Here is a 22,048-nt window from a genome sequence, read left to right as displayed (position 1 = left end):
TCTTTAAAATAAATGAAATAGAAACACAACATACTAAAGTCTCTGGGATACAGCAAAGGCAGTGCTAGAAGGAAATTTTACAGTGTTAAATGCTTACATCAAAAAGATGGAAATATCTAAAGTTAACAATATAATGTTGTACCTCAAGGAACTAGAAGAACAATAAAAAACCAAACCCAAAGTTAGTAGAATAAAAGATATACCTGAAATCCAAGCAGAAATAAGTGAAATTGAGACAAAAAAATACAATATAATCAATGCAACAAAAAATTATTTCTTTGAAAGAATAAACAAAATTGACAGGCCACTAGCTAGTCTAAGAAAAAAAGAGAAAATTCAAATAAGTACAATCAGAAATGATAAAAATGACATTACAACTGACACCAAAGAAATACAAAAAATAAGAGACTACTATGAACACCTCTATGCACACAAACTAGAAATCTAGAAGAAAGGAATTAATGCGTATAAACATACACTCTTATTCAACATAGCACTGGCATTCCTCTCCAGAGCTATCAGGGAAGAAAAAGAAATAAAGGCATTCAAATTGGAAAAGAGGAAGTTAAATGATCTCTGTTTGCTGACAACATGATTGTATACTTAGAAAACCCTAAAAACTCTTCTAGAAGATTCCTAGACTTGATAAGCAACTTCAGTAGAGTCTCAGGATACAAAATCAATGTACAAAAGCTAGTACCATTTCTATACACCAATAATCTTCAAGCTGAGAACCAAATTAACAACTCAATTACATTTACAATAGCCACACACAAAAATAAAATACCTAGAAACACACTTAATCAAGGTGGTGAAATATCTCTACAAGGAGAACTACAAAACACTGATGAAAGAAATTGAAGATGACACACAAGAAATGGAAAAAAACATTCCATGCTCATGAATTAGAAGAATAACTGTCATTAAAATGACCTCATTATCCAACCAAAGCAATCTACATATTCAATGCAATTCCTATCAAACTACCAATGTCATTTTTCACAGAATTAGAAAAAAAGTCCTACAGTTCATATGGAACCAAAAACAAAAGCAAAAACAAAATCCCAAAGAGCCAAAGCAATCCTAAGCAAAAAGTTCTAATTTGGAGGTATTACATTGTCTGACTTCAAATTATACTACAAGGATATAATAATTAAAGAAGCATGATACTGATACAAAAATAGACAATAAAACACAATAGAGAACCCAAAAACAAAGCCATGTACCTGTAACCAGCTGTTCTTTAGTAAAGTCAACAAAGACAAGCAATGGAGAAAGGACGCTCTAATCAATAAATATTCAATAAATGGTGCTTGGAAAACTGGCTAGCCATAAATGAAAGAACAAAACTAGACTCCTACCTCCCACCATATACAAAAATTACCCAAAGACGGATTAAAGACCTAAACGTAAGACCTGAAACTATAAAAATATTAGAAGAAAACCTAGAAAAACTCTTGAATATTGGCCTAACCAAGGAGTTTGTGATAAAGACCCCAAAAGCAATTGCAATAAAGACAAAAATAGGCAAACGGGACTTAAACAAACTAAAAAGCTTCTGCACAACAAAAGAAATAATCAACAGAATAAAACAGACAACCTACAGAATGGGAAAAAGATATTTACAAATTATGCCTCTAACCAGAGATTTCTATCTAGAATCTACCAGGAACTCAAGCACCTCAACAAGAAAAAAGCAAACAACCTTATCAAAAACTAGGCAAAAGACAGGAATAAACAGTTCTCAAAAGAAGAAACACAAGTAGCTAAGAAACACATGAAAAAATGCCCAACACCAATTATCAGAGAAATGCAAATTAAAGCCACAAGAGATACCATCTGACACTAGTCAGAATGGCTTTCATTAAAATTCGTAAAACAGATGTTGGTGTGGATGCAGAGAAAAGGGAATGCTCGTACACTGTTGGTGCGAATGCAATTTCAATCTCTGTGGAATACAATATGGAGATATCTCAAAGAAATAAAAGTAGAACTACCATTCAACCCTGCAATCCAGCTACCAGCTGTCTACCCAAAAGAAAAGAAATCATTATATCAAAAAGAGATTTGCATTCATATGTTTATTGAAGCACTGTTTACAACAACTAAGTACAGAACCAAACTGTCTACCAACAGCTGACTGGATAAAGAAAATGTGATATATATACACCATAGATTACTACATAGCCTTAGAAAAAGAAGAAAATGTCATTTGCAGTAACATGGATGAAGCTGGAGGCCATTATCCTAAGTAAACTAACACAGAAGCATAAAATAATATTGCACGTTCTCACTTATAAGTTGGCACTAAAGAAAGGGTACACATGGACATAAAGATGGAGAAAATAGACTCTGAGAATTCCAAATGGGGGCATGCAGCAGATAGGTTTGAAAATTTCCAATACTTGGTGATGGGTACACTAGAAGCCCAAACCCCACCATTACACATGTAATACCTATGTAACAAACAAGCACATGTACCCCCTGAATCTATAATAAAAATATTTTAAAAATTAGAAAAAAAATAAAAAGAAGAAAGACATGACTGGATCAGAAAACAATAATTAAAAGAAAGAATAATAACAGTGATTCACCAAATACAGAATGAAAATAAAGAAATATAAATTATAAATAAGAAACAATAGAAATTCTAAAGAGAAAAAATAAAATATGTGAAATGAAAATTCACTAGAGGGATTTGATACCAAAGTTTAGGTGCCATAAGAAAGAATCCGCAAACCTGAAGATAGATCAATAGAAATTATGAAATCTGAAAAAAAAGCAAGAAAAAAGTATGAAGAATAATGAACAGAGCTTCACAGACTTGCAGGACACAATAAAATTATAGCAAAATGATCAAAATGGAAGTCCCAGAAGGACCAAAGGGAAAGGTGCAGAAAAACATGTGATGCCTGAAAAACATACCTGAAGATATCCCAAAATTGATGAACATTAATTTACAGATCCCAAAACCTTAACAAACTTTAAAGAAGATAAACACAAAAAGATCCATACCGATTATAGACTATCATACTCAAACCGTTGGAAGACAGAGAGAAAATTCTGAAGTCAGTAAGAGAAAGCCAACACATCAGGATAAGGAAACCTCATTAAAATTAACAAGTGACTTTTCACTGGAAAAGAAAATGGAGGTCAAAAAACAGTAAGATAGCATATTGAAATTACTGAAAGAAAAATATAAACAAAAAAAATCCTTCAAAAATAAAGGTGAAATAAAGATAGTCCTGGATTCAAACAAAGAGAATGATAAGCAATTATTAGATCTTCTCTACAAGGAATACTAAAGGAAATTCTTCAAGCTGAAATAAAAAGACACCAGGGAGTAACCTCATTCAATATAAAGAATTAAAGCGCACGAATAAAGCTACTATGGAGGTAAATATTAAATCCTACATAAACGGGCTTTTTTCTTTTCTTCTACAACCTGATTTGAAAATCAATTGTATAAAATAATTATAAAGCTTTATTTTCTACTTATAAATATGAGATGTAATGTGTGTGACAATACCAGCACCAAGAAGTGGGAAGAAATGAAGGTATACTGTAGCAAAGTTTCTATATTTTACTGGGACTAAATTAGTATTAATCTGAAGTAAATTGTGATAAGTCAGCATGCAGGTTGTAATCCCTAGAGGCACCACAAAACAAAACAACTCAAAAAATTATAGTTAAAAACCAAGAAAGAAATTAGAATTTTTCACTAGAAAATATCAGCTAGATCGTTCACTAGAAAATATCAACTAGATAAACATTAGATTTCATATCTAGTTTTTCTTCCAGCCACTACCTTGCTAACCTATAAGCTTCAGGTACACCACCAGTTTCAGAAGCAACAGCCTTCCATAGGGTTCTCCACTGATTCTTATTATTGTGTAATGTCTAATCCATATAATCAATTCTTTATTACATGTCACCCTTAGTGGTTCAGCTTTCCTAATCAAATCCTAACAGATACGCGTACTACATTCAAAAACAAAATTGTCTAAAAACTCTCCTTCTTCTAGCATCTTCACAGGGTTTTGACATTAAGCTTAAGCTACGTCCATAAAGACAGCAGGAGAAAATGTCATTATATTCTGCTTTATGTTTATGATTTTTCTCCTTCTCTTCCTTTATTCCTGTTTGGTTATTTTTTCTAATTTTGTATATAGAACACTAAGCTTACTGTTTTCTCTTTTATGTTTTAACTTGCACATTTATGAATAGACATTTGCTTCACAAGTGTTGATATTAAGTCTATTTGTATTACTCAGTTCAAAATGTTATTTTTAAATTTTATTTTTCCACAAGTTATTGGGGCACAGGTGGTATTGGGTTACATGGGTAAGTTCTTCAGTTGAGATTTGTGAGAGCCTGGTGCACCTATCACCTGAGCAATAGGCACTGCACCATATTTTTTTTTTTTTTTTTTGAGACAGTCTCGCTCTGCCACCAGGCTGGAGTGCAGTGGCATGATCTCGGCTCACTGCAACCTCCGACTCCCTGGTTCAAGCGATTCTCCTGCCTCAGCCTCCTGAGTAGCTAGGATTACAGCTACATGCTACCATGCCCAGCTAATTTTTGTATTATCAGTAGAGACAGAGTTTCCCCATGTTGGCTAGGATGATCTCGATCTCCTGACCTCGTGATCTGCCCGCCTCGGCCTCCCAAATTACTGGGATTACAGGAGTGACATATTTTGTTGAATTATCTTTTTGACTAATACACTTACTTAGAAAGCTTTTTTTTTTAATTTCCAAAGGTATAGGGTTTATTTTTGGGGTGCAGTGGGTGGGTAAGGAAGGACTATCATTTCATTATTTTTATTGCTTTGTGATTAGATAATGTCTTCTGTAATTACCGACTTCCTGGTATTTATCAAGATGTTATGGCCTATATGTTAATGTGTTTTTGTAAATGTTACATGAGTTTTCAGTGAAACAGACACACAGAAAGGCCAGCCTCAATCTTATTTGAGCTACTTTACAATATATTCATAATTTGTTCTTTTCCTTTAGGATAATAAGGCATTTCATTTTTTGCAGCATAATTGCTTTATAAGTGCAGACTTTTTTTCTCCATGTGTGAAATGTGAGGTGAGGAGGGCAGATCAAAAAGGTCTCCAGGTACAAACAGGGATTCAAATTTATTTTATTTAAAAAGCACTTGAGCTGCAAGAGAGGTATCTTTCTTTAAAAAATTGGAAGTTATATAAATATGTTGATGATTTAATTACATGTTACTCTTGAAGAACAATTTTATTTAGGTACATTTTAATATACTTAAAGGGAATTTAGAAATTTAAATGTTTTAAAATCTCGAGTGCAATGGAGTCCTATTTAATTTATTTAATTACTTTAGAGAGACTACTAATATAAATATCGGAAGGGTTATTAATACCTCCCTCCAAAAATTAAAAGATCAGTTCCAAACTTCTAATTGTATGGCATGCTAGGGTGAGTGAAGAGAAATACAGGCTTTGCAGACTCCACACAAAGTGCTTACAAAGACAGTCATTATTTCAATTTAAGATAATCAAGAAAATAAAGGAATAGCCAATGAATTTACAGCAAAATTGACTTTGAAACATTTATGTTTCAAAGAAACTTGCCAACATGCCAGAATTCAGAGAATAGGGTCTTCAAGAAGACTTCCTGAGGAATATAGTAGAGAATAAGCTTCAGCCAACAACAATGGTTAGAGATATCAACTACTACAGCAACAACAGCACTATCATTCCCAAAAGAGATACAGCAAGACATCAAGATCTTTTGGAAGAAAAAATATAACATCATCTGTCATTTGTCTTGCAAAAAGTATCAAACTAAATATGATTAAGCCACTGGATAGGCAATTTGCAGAAAATACAGTGACAGAAGTACAGGTTGAACTGTACCATGAGCATGCAATATCAGCATATTTCAGACTCTGGGAGACCCTACATGGTAAATAACTCAGGTTTTTCAAAAGATAAATTATAACCCCGTCTCTACTAAAAATACAAAAAATTAGCCAGGCATGGTGGTGGGCGCCTGTAGTCCCAGCTACTCGGGAGGCTGAGGCAGGAGAATGGCGTGAATCCGGAAGGCAGAGCTTGCAATGAGCGGAGATCACGCCACTGCACTCCAGCCTGGGCGACAGAGCTAGACTCCGTCTCAAAAAAAAAAAAAAAAAACAAAAACAAAAACAGAAAGAAAGATAAATTATACAGAAACTGAAGAGATAGTGATAGTGAGACTTGTAGGCTACAAGAAAAGGAAACGAAGTTGGTGAGGCCAAGTTTGAGTGTGTATGGATGTATATTTGAGTATATATGTATTCGTGAAACTGAAAAGAAATGCAAATAATTTATTAAGTCAGGATAATGGTTAATTTTGGAAGGAGAGAGTTGTCATAGAGATGAACAAATTTGAGGACTTCAGGGATGGCTGGCAAAGTTCTATTTTGTGACTTGAGATGTGATTATAATGGTGTTTGCCTTATAATATTTCATTAAGCTAAACATGTTTGTGTATTTTACCTTGCTTTTACACTACAATAAAAAGGTATAAAAAAATTGAAGTAATGAATATTGATTGATTGATGGATGGAGTCTCCCTCCAATCCACCCTCTATTAGCATGTTTTCTGTTGCATAAGAATCTTGAAATCTACAAATTGATTTTTTAAGCCAAGTTTCTCTGTGCAAAGTAGATTCCACCAATTAGATGCACCAAATGAGCTTTAGAAAGCACAAGTGAGGCAGAGGGATCTACTGATATAATTGCTGCTGGTGAGTAAGATGATGATGACATGTGAGGGAAAGCAACTGTGGCACCCATACCTGTCTCCAGTGACTATTCACCACCTTCAGGAGTGTTGAGGGTGATGAAGGACTGGCAATGACCCCAAAGCTTTTTGCCTTTTGCCCTTACATCACATTACTGGGGTAATGTGCTCTGGAACACAATAGCTCCAGTAGCAGCTTCCAATGCATGTTCCTGTAAGTCTTTGAATTATTCATAAGCATTTAATACATTGTATTAAATCTGCTTAATTTACCCAATGGTTTCTGTTTTCTTAACTGTAGGACAACCAACATAAATATATTCAAACAAGAAGAAAAAATTTAGATATAAATATATTATTATATGAAAAAATTATTAATTACATTGCTATTTCTAGCCTCAAACTAAAAAAAATTCTCCTCTTTAAATTTTCTTTAACAGATGGCGAGTGAGCAAAGGGAGAAAAATCTAGCCTTTGTTGATGGCTTCAGATTCCTAGTACACTTAAAACGTAAAGAAAAGAGGCGAATTAACAATGGTCTTGCATTTAGTAGTCATAAAAAGGCTAATGGGGGAAAAAAACCTGGAGCCTCCAGTCTGAGAACATTTTTTAATTTAAAAAATAGGTATACATCTCCTTATATTGGCAGTGTAAATTATCAGAGTAAAAAATAAAAATGAAAGTATAACATTTTAGTACATACTAGATATATTGGAATTTATTTGTTCTACAAAAATCAAAGAGAAAAAATAAACATGTCAATTGAGTTATATTAGCAACAATACAGACAGAATACATCAATCAATGATCCCAGTCACATTTTCAATCTCATTTGAGTGTTGGTCCTACACACTCCAGAATAATTTGTGCATATTTACCTCATAGGTGTAACCAAGAGTGTTAAAAATAATTCCAAACAACAAAGCATAACAGAAACTTATAAACTGAAAAACTGTCAAGTTGCTTAGCGGATTTCATTGGCATCTGAGAGTACATGCAAGAAGTTCACATGAATTAGATTTCCCTGGCTGTTTTCTTCTCCATTTTTCAACTGACGCATACATCCGAAAACCATGCAAAATAATATCAAGGGAAGAACAGGGAAATAGGAGGATTACTCCAACTCAACAAATTTTGCTATAACTGAGTTGTTTAAAAACTCACATGTAGAGAAGAGATTGACTGGTAGTTTTTTAAATTTGAAAATACTTTCATAAACAGTCTGGATATGCACAAGTAACAGCATTTTACCAAGAACTTCTTATAGTAGCATAATCCAGTGATCACATTATCCTAAACCCTTATCAATGCAGAAAAATACTTCACATAAGACAGCTCATATAATACAAAACTTTATCTACTAATCTATCCATCTGACTATCTCTTCACCTTAATGAGTCAAACATCATTCTTATTCTGATGACAATTGTAATGTGAATTCATCCTAAAATCAATAAACCAATTTAATATTTATTCATTGTAAAGAAGCAATAGCATAATGATTAAGCAACAACTTGATACTTCTCTTGATTAATGACAATTGCGAACAGACAGAAAAACAAGTTTCCAGAAGCTTTAATGTAAGAACCAGTGTAATTTTCTAGTGGAAGTTACTTTTAATTTTTCAAATTAATACTGACACACGTATACAGATGTGAATATTTACACACACATATACAGACATCAATATTTAAAACACATAAATGAAAATTTACCTTTTAAATTAAACAAGTCAATTGTTAGCTCAAGAGACTATCAAGTCCCATAAACGAAGATATCCAGGGGTTAGCACCCAGAATGATACAATGCCTAACATTTATTGACAACTATCTGCTTTATATTATTTACTTCTTTTATGCCTCAAATAACTCTGTGGTGTAGAGACCACTATTATCTCCTTTAACATATGTAGAAACTGAGGCTAAGAGGTATTAAGTGCTTAGCTCAAGTTTACACCACTAGTAGTAGAAGTAGTATTAAACACTGGTTAAAAAAAAAAAAAGATAACCAGAGTCTAAGACTTTTAAAACTACACATTAGACTTCAGATTCTGCAGACCCTTTTAATGCAGGGGTGTCCAAACTTTTGGCTTCTCTGGGCCACACTGGAAGAATTGTGTTGGGCCACACATAAAATACACTGATACTAAAGATAGCTGATGAGCTTTACAAAGAAATCACGAGAAAATCTTATAATGTTTTAAGAAAGCTTATGAATTTGTGTTGGGCTGAATTTAAAGCCATCTCCTGAGCCGCATGCAACCTGCAGGTCATGGGTTGGACAAGCTAGGCTTAAAGCTTATACAGTTCGAGGACACCTGTTTCAGGAAAAGAAAATCAAAATAACTAATAAAAGGTGGTTGTTTCCATTCTAGGGCCTTCGAGGAAATCCATGCAAAGGAGAAGTTATAAAACCTAAGTTTTACTAGCTTTATGGTAAATCCACCATCATTATACCACATAGTATTCTAAAAGTTTTCTTAAGCATTTTTAGAAACAAACATAATTTGTAGTTTTTATTGCTACTATATATATCCAGTTCCTTCACATATTAAAATTTACACTTTATCTGTTTTTATCTATACCCGATTTTTAACAGGTTTTCCATCTGCATTCAATTATTGTCAAGCTTCACAGCTTCCTAAACAGGTAGAGGAAGATGAAGTTTCTTGTTAACAGTCTTCCTATAAATGCTCCAGAATTCCCTCAATTGTGTTATTGCAGATAGTGCAGATCATTTAAAATTATACTTGCCTGCTTATGTTGCATTCTCTGCAGAACATCATCTCTGTCTCTGGAAACTCCAGTGGCAGCTGGCACCATCCTTACTATTGCTTAACGAGTCCATGGCCATGTCACTGCAGTTATCCTTGGTAAAAGAGTGTCAGCATCTTGTCTAAGAGATATACCGATAAAACCATCCACCACGAGTCCTGAAGTCCTAACTAAGATTTTTAAGTGTTTATATAACATGCAGAAGTACCATGAATATTGACTCCTCACACTAAGCCACCAAGAAATGTGATAGTTCCATTTATATATGTAAGTCCTCCAAAGGCTTTCTGTAATCCTTTTTATTAACAGCTACAGAACTTTACTATCAATCCAACTACTTAATCTCATTATTGACTTGCCTTATAGAGTTGTCTGCTGATCAGCTACACCTTTGAGGGTATTTTGGCAAATGTTCTTGAGTTTTAGAATTCTCCACAAAAGCACAGAAAATCAATAGCGTCTCTTCCAGAAGATTCCACAGTTTTATATTGCAAAAAGCAGCACAGTTTTGAAAATATTCCCTGGACAAATAAATATGTCAAGTAAAATAATTATTTCTAGCATTTTTAAACACCACCTAAAACATTCTACATAAACGAAGTCCTTGAGTCTGAACATATTTGTACATGTAACTGCAACCAAGAGAAAGTTCACATTCAAAACCTAAATTGGCCTATTTGTATCCCTATTTAAAATAGAATTATGCTAATCTTGTGCTTACATAAGCATGTTTTATTTTATGTTAATACTGTAGACGTTATTATCTAATAATTTTAAAACTGCTCAGGCTTTAAACACAATATCACAGACTTTCAAGCTGTAAGCTTGTTCCTTATTTGCTTAGTACATTAATGAAGAAATAAAACAAAAACCGATGAAGAAAAAATACATTCCTTTTATAACTTGGCTTAATATGAACATCTAAGAATTTTCTGTTTTAATTATCTTTCATAAATGATAATTAATGCATTTCATTTGTTTTCTCCATTTACTCAATCATACCAGAAAATAACAACTTGATATTATCAAATACTGTGGTTGCAACATATCTTTCCCTTTGTGGATACATGTTGGATCATATATAAGACACTATATTTTATCAATATCATTTAGAAAATTCTAAATAACAGTTAACTCATGAATGTTTGCCATCATTTAAAGATGATTTGCAAAGTAGGGTATACAGAATGATTTTTCCTCTTTCAATACTTGCAATCCCAGTAAGTACCAGCAGGTGGTAGTAATACTTTGTATACATTAAAGCTGATATTGACCCTACCAGATTTATTTATAACAGTAACAAAACCTATTTGTGTACAAAAACATACTTATTACATTGAGAATGTATTACTAAATGCAGATTCATTATTTTTACAGCCAAATATTTCAAGAAAAAAAATAACCAAAATGGAAAGCAATATAACACTTTAAAATGAAAGCATGGACTCCCCATAAATTCTACTGTTAGAAGCTGTGTCTCTTAATTCCAGTTTTAACCTCTTAGGAATTAAGCAACCATCGTGTCTGTACAAAACAAAGTGTACTGATCTGCAACTCATTTCATATTTTCTGATTTGCAGAATTCTCCTGCCTCTCTACTCATTCTGCATTATCAGAAAGAAATATCATGACTGTATTGCTTTGATGATGAACTAAAAGTGGTTGGTAAAGATTGCTACACTTACAGCAATTTTATGGACGTCATTAACATTCGAAATAAAATATATCTAGAGTTTTCTTGAATAGATCACAAATTGGTTTAAATGTTAAGTAGGAGTGGCTTGGGGAAGTATGTGGAAAATCATTGCTTCTCTGTCAGAGGCTAAGATCCTATAGCAGTATGGAGTTCCTAAGGATTATAGGAATCTCGCTAGCTTGTCATACTTTAGAAGCATCTCACTAAGTGACTCAGTTGCTAACTCTGTATAATTGTCATAATCTCCTAGTTCTGCTTTGATCTATATTTCTTCTCCTCATTCCTTGCTCCTCTTTTCCAACAAATTGATTATTGATATTGAATGTCCTAACTGGAACTGTCACTCCTGACATTTTTATAGTCTTTGTTTCTAGAATAAATTGTTTTCATTAACTTGCTTTTCTGAAATTTCAGATGTATTTTGAACACATTCACATTCATGAGAATAGTTTCAAAATGCACTCAACTTGAGCCCTCACAAATTCTTGGCAATTACAATTTGATAAGAACCCTCTAGAAAGAAGAGCCTAACACAGCATTGTGACTAATGTTCTGTGTCACAAAAACTATGAAGGCATTGCCTTATTAAAATTTAGAAACCTGTTTTCAGTTTCCTCATGGCTATCTTTACTTCTTGATTCCTCAAAGTATAGATTACTGGGTTCAGAATGGGAGTAAAGATGGTATAAAACACAGACAGAATCTTGTCTGTGAGAAAGCTGCTTAGTGGCCACATGTAGATGAAGATCCATGGCCTAAAGAACAAGAAGACAACAATGAAATGAGCTGTACAAGTAGAAAGGGCCTTAGATGATCTCTGGAAGAATGATGCTTCACAGTAACCAGGCCAATAACATATGAATTCAATAAAACAATAAAGCAGGACAACGCAATTATGCCACTTGTTGAGATCATAAAGAGGCTCGGAACATAAGCATCCATACAAGCCAACTGGAACACCACAGGAAGGTCACAGAAAAAGCTGTCTACCTCATTGGGACCACAAAATGGTAACGTGAGGGCAAATATGACCTGACTCATTGAATGCATGATTCCCACAATCCAGGAAGCCACCAAGAGAGCAACACACACCTGGGGACTAATGACTGAAGCATAGCGCAGGGGCTTGCATATCGCAATATACCTATCAAAGGACATGGCCATGAGTAAGATGATCTCAGTTGCAGTGAAAAGGTGGAGAAAGAATATCTGGGTAAGGCAGCCATCAAAAGAGATGGTTTTGTGACCTGTTAGGTAATCTGTAATCATCTTTGAGGTGGCAAAAGAAGCAAGAGACATATCAATGATTGAAAGATTGGCAAGCAGGAAATACATAGGGGAGTGTAGGTGAGGGTCCACTATAACTGTGATGACTATGAGGCTGTTACCCACCATTGTTGCCACGTAAAGCAATGAAAACACCATAAAGAAAAACATCTGTAGTTCCCAGGAATTAGAGAGCCCCAGCAAAACAAATTCAGACATGGTAGACTTATTGGCCACATCCATTGTCTTGATTCATAGGCAGAAGCCTGTATCATGAAAAAAAAAAAAAAAAGAAAGTCAGATTCAATGGAAGCAAAAGATTCATTTCCAATTGTCTACTTTCAGAAATTTTATCTTCTCTATAAAACTTATCTTGATTATTCTTTCCATCCTTCTCATTTGGTATATTGTTTTGAATGGAAATTATGAAATATTAGAGCTTATAGCAAAATGTTCCTTAAATCATAGGTATTGAAAAGAACACTTTCTTTTCTGATACTAAATGGCAATCCAACCAAGATAATATCATTCTGAACAGACCTACCTACCTATTTGTCCATCTATTCATCTGTGTAAGTCTAACCATAACAGTAAGAACTTACTTTATGCTGACAATGTGTGAAACACACATACACATACATGTTTAGTCATTTGGAATTTGTCCATAAAGATATCCTTACTGACGAAAACATATAAAAATTATATCACATATAAGGGCTCTTAAGCACATTATAGTGAAGTTTCGATGGACAGTTGTAGAGCTCTTGTACATTTCCAGAGATGAACTGTTAAAGTATTCCCAGATAAAGTTTCCTGTTTGAAACTCAAAAGAAATACATAGAAAGTTAGTTTTGCTGATATTCATCCAGAGAAAGAAGACCAATTTATTACAATACAGTCATATAGACAAAGGAAAGGCATTCAACTTCTTCTGGTCCTTTCTTTTTAATTAAAATGTGAATGTGTTCCTTACAAATATTCATAATTCTATGATTTAAAATTTTATATCGTAAAGGATATATAACAACATTTTCATGGTAAAGTGCTCAAAGATCAATCTCTTTCATTTCACCTGTTTGAATTCTTCTTCTGTAAATGCCAACATATGTAAACTGTTGTATTGACCTAAGCTGCATGGAATAGGGATTAGGAAATGGGAGTGGGAAGGGCAAATATTTAAAATATTTCAGTAGAACTCACTTGTGAAACACTTTTACTTACCAGATCTATAGCAGAACCAGGGCTTCAGATTATTCAATGTTAAGCAGGCTTCTGACAGAGCATAGAAGGCAATTTAAAATATAAATAAATGACCTAGTTGAATCCTTAGTTGTGTACCAGCTGTGGATAAAATGGATGTTGTAGGGACATGGGAATTGAACAAGAAATCATCTTGCAATGGGATTTATTAAACAACAAAGATGGCATTATTGAGTTCACAAAGGAAAGACATTTCAAGAATCTTATGGGAATTTACAAAGATTGTTTTCACCTGGACCTGAGAGACTCAGGGACTAGAAGTTGGGAAAGTCCTAATTTCAAAAAGCCGCAGGAAATATCAAATCAACTAATTTTAATAAGCACTCTTGGTTCTCTAATGCTATATTAGAAGCAACGGAGAACAAACTCCAAACATTCACCTCTGCTTCAAGTAATTTAGAGTTATTTGGAAATATTAAACACCTAATAAATAAAACAATTGGTGAAAAATACTACCAAATAAACCTCGTGTTCAGTCAATTCTCAGAGACCATGGATGAACTAGACTTTCGTTAAAAAAAAGAAAACTGGTAATGTGCAGAATCTATCCAGCAAGTGTTCTTGCAGGAGACGTGTCATGAACTCGACTTAGAATGAAAACTAAAATGTTGATTGGCAGAAAAAAAAAAATGCACGTGGAGGGAAAACAATGCAACTTAATTGCCATGAAATGGGATATTTAGTTAGCAGTTTAGAAGAACAAGAATGCTTTTCTAAAAATTTAACTTGATATAAAAGATAACGGGTCATTTGAATATCAGGGGCAGAATTATGATTATTTGAAAGCAGTCTTATGTAAGCATTTATTTAGATAGTTTGGAGAAGGGAGAAATTTAATACAGATCATTAAATGAAATGGATATAAGGAGATAATTTTGACTAAGTTACCAGAAATGTGAGTGTGATTGTAATTAATTAAATGAGACATCCAAGTAACTGTCATTATGAATATTTTTATTTATTGAATACTAATAATATGATTATTCTCCTGTGCAGTCTATGTAGTAGACTGATTTTTTCTTTTTCAGACAGTTTCACTCTTGTCACCCAGCCTGGAGTGCAATGGTGCAATCTTGGCTCACTGAAACCTCCGCCACCTGGTTCAAGCAATTCTCCTGTCTCAGCCTCCAGAGTAGCTGAGATTACAGGCATGTGCCACCATGCCCTGCTAATTATATTTTCAGTAGAGGCAGGGTTTCACCGTGCTGGCCAGGCTGGTTTCGAACTCCTGACCTCAAGTGATCAGCCCACCTCCACCTCGCAAAGTGCTGGGATGAACAGTGAGCCACCACGCCCAGCCGACTGAATTTTAGAAAATCAAAACTGATTACCTTTTTGTATATGGCTCATCCCTTCAGGAACCTTTACATGCTGTGGAAGGAGTATAACCCTCATTTTATCTACCAGAGCCTTGGATACATGACTTACTTTGTTCAATGTAATGTGACTAGAAGTATCATATGCCACACATGAGCAGAAGTTTTAAAAGTGAATGTGTGACTCCAGCACTGTTTATATATTTTATTTTTTTAACTCATCAGGGTCTTAGGATAAATAGAATACAAAGAAACATTGAGAGACAGACACACGCGCACACACACACACACACACACACGGGAGAAATACAGAATGATGAGATATTATATGTAAATATGGAGTACCAGCCAGACCCTAGCCATTTTATACACTCCAGGTGAGGCACAAGATATGTTAGGAAAGCCTTTCTGAAAGTTCCAGTACCAGCGGAGCTCCCAGGTAAATAATGCAAGTGCATGAGTCTTTCCTATAGACCGGAGAGTGGCACGTTACATCTTTCTATTGTCAAAGTGGTTAAGCTGAGAACTACAGTTCCCAGAATTCTTTTCTCCACGTCTTTCTGTATTGGAGTTGTCTGAAAATAAATTTGTTTGGAATTTGAAAAGCAGCCTAAAGCACCAGCCACTACTCTCTGATCTTTGCGGCTATACAGATGCAGAGGCGCCAACAGCTTCTAGCTTGTTTTGCTCTCAGCCACTTCACTCTGTGTCCACCTTTTTCCCTACTTCTGAATTGGAGGATCAACAGAAGCCTCAGGCTGCCTGCCTGCAGATCCTCAGAAGTAGCAACTGAACAAAAATTTTTCTACGAGCAAAATTTGCTCCTTTCATGACCTCTACTTCATTGGCTAGATGGGCTTGGTTTCTCGACTGACTGGCTATTGCTGCCTCTGATTCTGCAGCTCTCTGTTTCACGTCTTTGCTTTCCTAAGTCCTTCCACAATTGTTTAAGGTCTAATTCCTATGGTAAATGCCTTATCCCACAGTGCGTGGTAGCTCTGCTTTCTAAGTTGAACTCTATTTCTTAACCTAAGTCAAAACTAACAATGTAGATAAAATCAGAGATGTTTTGATTTTATCCCTGACATTCCAACATGTCATTCCTATTGTCCCCTATCATCTCCCTCTCCTTAGAGGTAAATGAATACATATATATATTTTTTCATATAAATATATATGTGTGTGTATGTATGTTCATATAAATATATATGAATATTATATATTTATAATATATACATATATATTTATATATGTATATTCATATATAAATATATTAGTATTATATATTTATATATAATACATACACACACATATATACACATATACCTATTTAAATATATATGTGTATATTTAATATATTTAATGTTCCTCCATGGGATTTCATTATTTTTATATTATTTTATATTCCTTCTGGAATATACAATATTATAAATATATTATTTTATATTCCTTCTGGCATTACCTCACTGTAGTATCATCTAGAGCAGGTGTTCAAGCTGCTAGAATTTTGCTGCCTGATAGAAACATTTACTATATGATAGTTGATAAGTGGTATCTCATTGAATTTCAACATATGTTCGTATAAAAAGAGTTTGAGCATCTTTTATATAGATAACAGCTATTTGCACTTTTTTCCCATTTTATGCAGGGTTCTTGGTCTTTTTATTCTCTAATTTAATAGTTTTTTATGTATTGATATATCAATGCTTTGTTTTAATCTCTCAGTGCAAATGAGGAAATTGAGATTTATGATAATGTGGTGATGTACTCAGTATAATATAATAAAGTCTTGTACTGTGATGTAAACTCAGGCCTCCAAATCTGAGATTCAATGTTCTTTATATTATACTAGAGGCATATAATGCAGTTTCATCAAGTTATTTCTTTTCACCTTATGAATACAAGCTCTGTGAAATATAAATATTCAAAACTTTCTTGTTAATAGAGAAATATTTAAGTATGGGTGGCATTTAAATTTTATTGATTGTTATTCTGATTTTTAGGAGATATTAAAATTTTGATGATTACTTCACGTTCTTTACAGTTAGAATTTATAAACCAGAATTTTTTCACTTTTCACTTTTTTTCCATTACTCCATAATGACTCAAGTGAATAGTACAAAATGTAAATTCTTGAATGTTCATTTTATTATTTTCTGTATCAGTTTTTTTCCAAATGGGGATACACAGGCCTTATACTCATGTATTAATGGAGGAACTGAGAGATAACACTTGTAGTCTCACAAGTCAAATAATAGATACTATTTGTCTTGTCTTTGCTGTGGTCCAAGATACGCATCATTCTTTATATTTTCCCAGCCAATCACATCCATGCCCTGTACACGAAACATTTACGAGCAATCATGCATTCTGTAATTCACCTTTAAATATGGCCAAACCAACTTGAAAGTTTTAATAACTCCCACTGCAACTTGAACATCTCTTTATTCCCCAAGCAGCAGCTGGTCTTTTTCTTGCCATGTAATTCACAAAATTATTTCATATCAATACAGCTGTCATAAGTACAAAGGTCTCAAGGACTGTGAGTCTCCTTTCCCCAGAAATTAGGCAAGCGATTCACCTAACTTCACTGTGAAGCAGTTGTCCTTGCTTTCAGGAGTTGGTTGAGTGTTTTATTACATGTGTGGAAAGGATCTGAAAATTATCTAGATCAACGCCCCTATTTTACATATGAAGACTTGGAAGCATCGGTTGACTCAGTAAATTACTCGATCCCACATTCCTAGGACAAGATTTCAATTCCCATTTTCTGATTTTCAGGTCACTGTTATTCCTGGTACACCAATTTAAATGAGAGCTGTGCTAGAGACTTCTATTTAAATATCAGGTAGGCGAGTGCAAAAGAAATTAAAAGTTTCTGGGATGGGTAAAGCTAGAAGAACAATGTGAAGGTTTTTTGTTTATTTGTTTTTCAAAGGCCACACAATTTTTAATAGAAAGCCAAAGAACAGTAGGTAGTTGAATGAGTAAATTGGGCTTGGTCTTAGAACAATTTGTTTAGAATATATAGTTACAACAGAGGTTTGAGAAGAAAAGAAAAACAAATGCTTGGATTAGTAGAAAGATGAAAAGGTTTTGTCATGAATTTTGAGTACACATCATTTCAATTGGCTTTCAGTGCACTTTGCAAATTTCAGATCTCAGTGAGACAGAGATTTCCTTAATCAGCCAAGTTAACAACTTTTGAGGTATGTTATATTACATAACTTCTAAATTCATTACTATCTTCTGTCTGATGTAAACTTGTCTCAAGAGTTGCTCCATGTAAACTCTGGAAACAGGAAGAGTGTTGTTTGTTTCAAACAGCTTCTGTGAAATCAATAATTTCTAGCATTTAAAAAATGCCTGGCTTCTGGCAGCATGGTATTTAACAGTCTTTCTATTTAAAATATACTTAGAAATGTATGAGTACTTCAGCCTTTAACCAGAACATATTCATTAGCCTCTGAAAAATGTATGGCATTGGTGACATACATCAAGCGTCATTCATAATATCTGTATAACTAAAATAAAGAACAAATAATTAGAGGTGATTTCCCTTTTTTTTTTTTTTTTTGAGGCGGAGTCTCAGTCTGTCGCCAGGCTGGAGTGCAGTGGCATGATATCGGCTCACTGCAACCTCTGCCTCCCGGGTTCAAGCGATTCTCCTGCCTCAGCCTCCTGAGTAGCTGGGATTACAGGTGCATGCCACCATGCCCGGCTAATTTTTGTATTTTTAGTAGAGACGGGGTTTCACCATGTTGGTCAGGCTTATCTCGAACTACTGACCTCGTAATCTGCATGCCTCGGCCTCCCAAAGTGCTGGGATTACAGGTATGAGCCACCGCGCCCAGCCATTTCACTTTTATTCTAGACAATCTCCACTAGAAAATTGAAACAGATGATGTATCTCTATAGTCATTTTCCTCCCCTGTTTGATTCCTTTTTCTGAGCCACTGCAAGAGACCAGTGCCCACACCTTTCCCACTATTGTGTTCCCACTAATAATAAGCTTTGATCCTCAAATATTCCTCACCCGTCTTTCACCCTTCATGATGTTTGAAAAAGGTTTTCACTCCCTTTTCTTACAAAAGCCTGCTGTCAGCAAGCTGTGAAATTTAAAAAGTATTTCACAAACTAAGGAGTAAATATTTGAAACTGTTAATTTTTATTTATTTTATGAATATTTGTATTTTACTTGTAAAATAAATTGCTAAGTCATAAAAAAAGATATTTAATTGAATCATTTGAAATACCTAGAAAGGCCATTGGGAAAAATATTTGGCCACTGTGAGTCCGGAAAAGAGACAATAGGGAACTATCTGATGGTGGGCTGCCACTAAATTAGTCCATGCAAAAATCCCACTTTGAGTTTGATTGCTGTATTTTTTTCGTAGTTCTCCTCCCAAATAGAAATGCTAGACTCCTTCCAGAAATCAGAGCAAATGGCCTGGAGCAATCACTCTGTGGTAACCAAATTCATACTATGGGGTCTGTCCAGTTCTTTCGAACTCCAGATTTTCTACTTCCTGCTTTTCTCCATAGTTTATGCAGCCACTGTGCTGGGGAACCTTCTTATTGTGGTCACCATCGCATCAGAGCCACACCTTCATTCCCTCATGTACTTTCTGCTGGGCAATCTCTCCTTCATTGACATGTCCCTGGCCTCATTTGCCACCCCCAAAATGATTACAGACTTCCTTAGTGAACACAAAGCCATCACTTTTGAAGGCTGCATGACCCAGATATTCTTCCTGCATCTCTTAGGGGGTGCTGAGATTGTACTGCTGATCTCCATGTCCTTTGATAGGTATGTGGCTATCTGTAAGCCTCTACGTTACCTAACAATCATGAGCCGGAGAATGTGTGTTGGGCTTGTGATACTTTCCTGGATTGTCGGCATCTTCCATGCTCTGAGTCAGTTAGCATTTACAGTGAATCTGCCCTTCCGTGGACCCAATGAAGTAGACAGTTTCTTTTGTGACCTCCCTTTGGTGATTAAACTCGCTTGTGTCGACACATATATTCTGGGGGTGTTCATGATCTCAACCAGTGGCATGATTGCCCTGGTGTGCTTCATCGTCTTGGTGATCTCCTACACTATCATCCTGGTCACCGTTCGGCAGCATTCCTCTGCTGGATCCTCCAAAGCCCTCTCCACGTGCAGTGCCCACTTTACTGTTGTGACCCTTTTCTTTGGCCCATGCATTTTCATCTATGTGTGGCCTTTCACAAATTTCCCAATAGACAAAGTACTCTCAGTATTTTATACCATATTCACTCCCCTCTTGAATCCAGTGATCTATACCCTTAGGAATAAAGATGTCAAGTATTCAATGAGGAAACTAAGCAGCCATATCTTGAAATCTAGGAAGACTGATCATACTTCTTAATTTTCCTCATAGGAAAATAAAATACTTCTTCAGCATTTATCCCCCTCATTCAATTGGTCAACATATTGATGCTATTGCAAGAAATCAATTAGTTCGTGGTAGAACTGTTTCTGTAATCAGCCTCAGCTGTCATGAAGTTCTGGTCATATTAATTGTTTCTTACACAACATGACATTTACTGTAGAGCATTATAAAATGTATACTTAATGTTTTATGTGAAAGGACCAACAATATCAAATATTTATTTTTTTAGATCTATTTGAATATAATTTCCTTTGAGACTTTCACATGTTTTAAGAAAGAGTAGATTTCCTCCCTATCTCTAGCAATAGTCTCTAAGAAAAAAGACAAGTATAAAAGCACCAGCACCTAGTATAGTACCCTATATGCTAAAGTAGCAATAGAATGTTTATTGCTGACAAGATGCTAATGAATGTGGGTTTTTTGTAGCTCAAAATTCAGAAGGCAATAGAGGGTTTTTGGTAAGTAAAAATATTTTCCATTTAATATGTTTGTAACCCATTGTGGGTAAGAATAGGAATGTATCTTACTTATCTTTAGTCCCTACGTTCCCTAGAGTGGACTTCATAGTTTTAAAACAGTGTAGGAAACTCCATGCCAATTCTTATAGTCCTATCTATATCTATGTCTATCTATATCTATGTCTATCCTATCTATCTATCTATCTATCTATCTATCTATCTATCTATCATCTATCTATCTATCATCTATCAGATTAAAAGGAACCCAGAGTACTATACAAGAAATCTCATCCACAGCCCTGTTCTACAAAAGATAAAAGTAAGACCCAATGATACACTAGGTTTTTCAAAGTCATGCTAAGTAGAGACAAAATCTACATCATTCACTCACAAATATAGATATTTATTTCCTAAGCAGTAACAAATTGTTTTGATGTCATGATGTTTACTGTACCATGTTTTAATCCAAAGCCACATTCTAAACAGTGGGGTTTAAAGGATCTGAGCCATTCTCCCTATGGTTAAACACAATATCTGATGTGAGGAGTTCATTAAACAGAGGTTCCTCAACATATATATCTAGTAAGTGGAGGTTTCAGAAAATACAAATCATCGAGTCAAATCTATTTATTTTACAGATGATGAAATTGAGAACCAGGGAGTGATATTACTTTCCCAAGTAAGGTATTCAGTGAAAGAATCTAGATTGCATAAAAGATGCTCTCTCTCTCTCTCTCTTCCTTTCCCTCTCTATTGAACTAGGGCCAGATTATCCCCAAGAGCATTTTGGTCATTGTCATTCTGAGAGCTACATGTAAAAGAAATGTTTAATGTATAAAACTGAACTATTGTAATCACTAATAATTAGCTAATTCCCTAGAATTGTCAAAATTTACATAATATTCTGAGTAATATTTCCTTAGCCTGAGTATAAATAAATACAGATGGATATTTAGATGACTGATGGATAGATTTTAAGGAGTCAAATAGATAAAATAGCCAATAGGTGAGTATATGGCAGATAGATTAATAAATTGATGGATGGATGGATACATATATATACATATGGCAATATAGGTGGATAATTTATCAAT

At 34.5% G+C, this 22,048-nt stretch overlaps 1 protein-coding gene and 1 pseudogene across 1 annotated transcript; one reads left to right on the top strand and one right to left on the bottom strand.

Annotated features, from left to right (window-relative positions):
- Window positions 1-11,803: 11,803 nt before the first annotated feature.
- LOC100603059 lies at window positions 11,804-12,746 on the bottom strand (annotated as a pseudogene).
- A 6,778-nt stretch (window positions 12,747-19,524) lies between these two features.
- On the top strand, window positions 19,525-20,472 carry LOC101176877 (olfactory receptor 4K3-like). Its single transcript, XM_004091950.2, has one exon. It carries the CDS (start codon window positions 19,525-19,527, stop codon window positions 20,470-20,472), a length of 948 nt encoding a protein of 315 aa, XP_004091998.2.
- The last annotated feature ends 1,576 nt before the right edge of the window (window positions 20,473-22,048 follow it).

The sequence above is a fragment of the Nomascus leucogenys genome, chromosome 22a (genome assembly GCF_006542625.1).
Source record: "Nomascus leucogenys isolate Asia chromosome 22a, Asia_NLE_v1, whole genome shotgun sequence".
Lineage (NCBI taxonomy): Eukaryota > Metazoa > Chordata > Mammalia > Primates > Hylobatidae > Nomascus > Nomascus leucogenys.
The sequence above is the reverse complement of the archived record's forward strand: the minus strand, read 5'-3'. Positions and strand labels throughout refer to the sequence as shown.

Coding starts and splice junctions, on each gene's coding strand:
- LOC101176877 (XM_004091950.2), top strand. CDS start 19,525: ATGGCCTGGAGCAATCACTCTGTGGTAACCAAATTCATACTATGGGGT.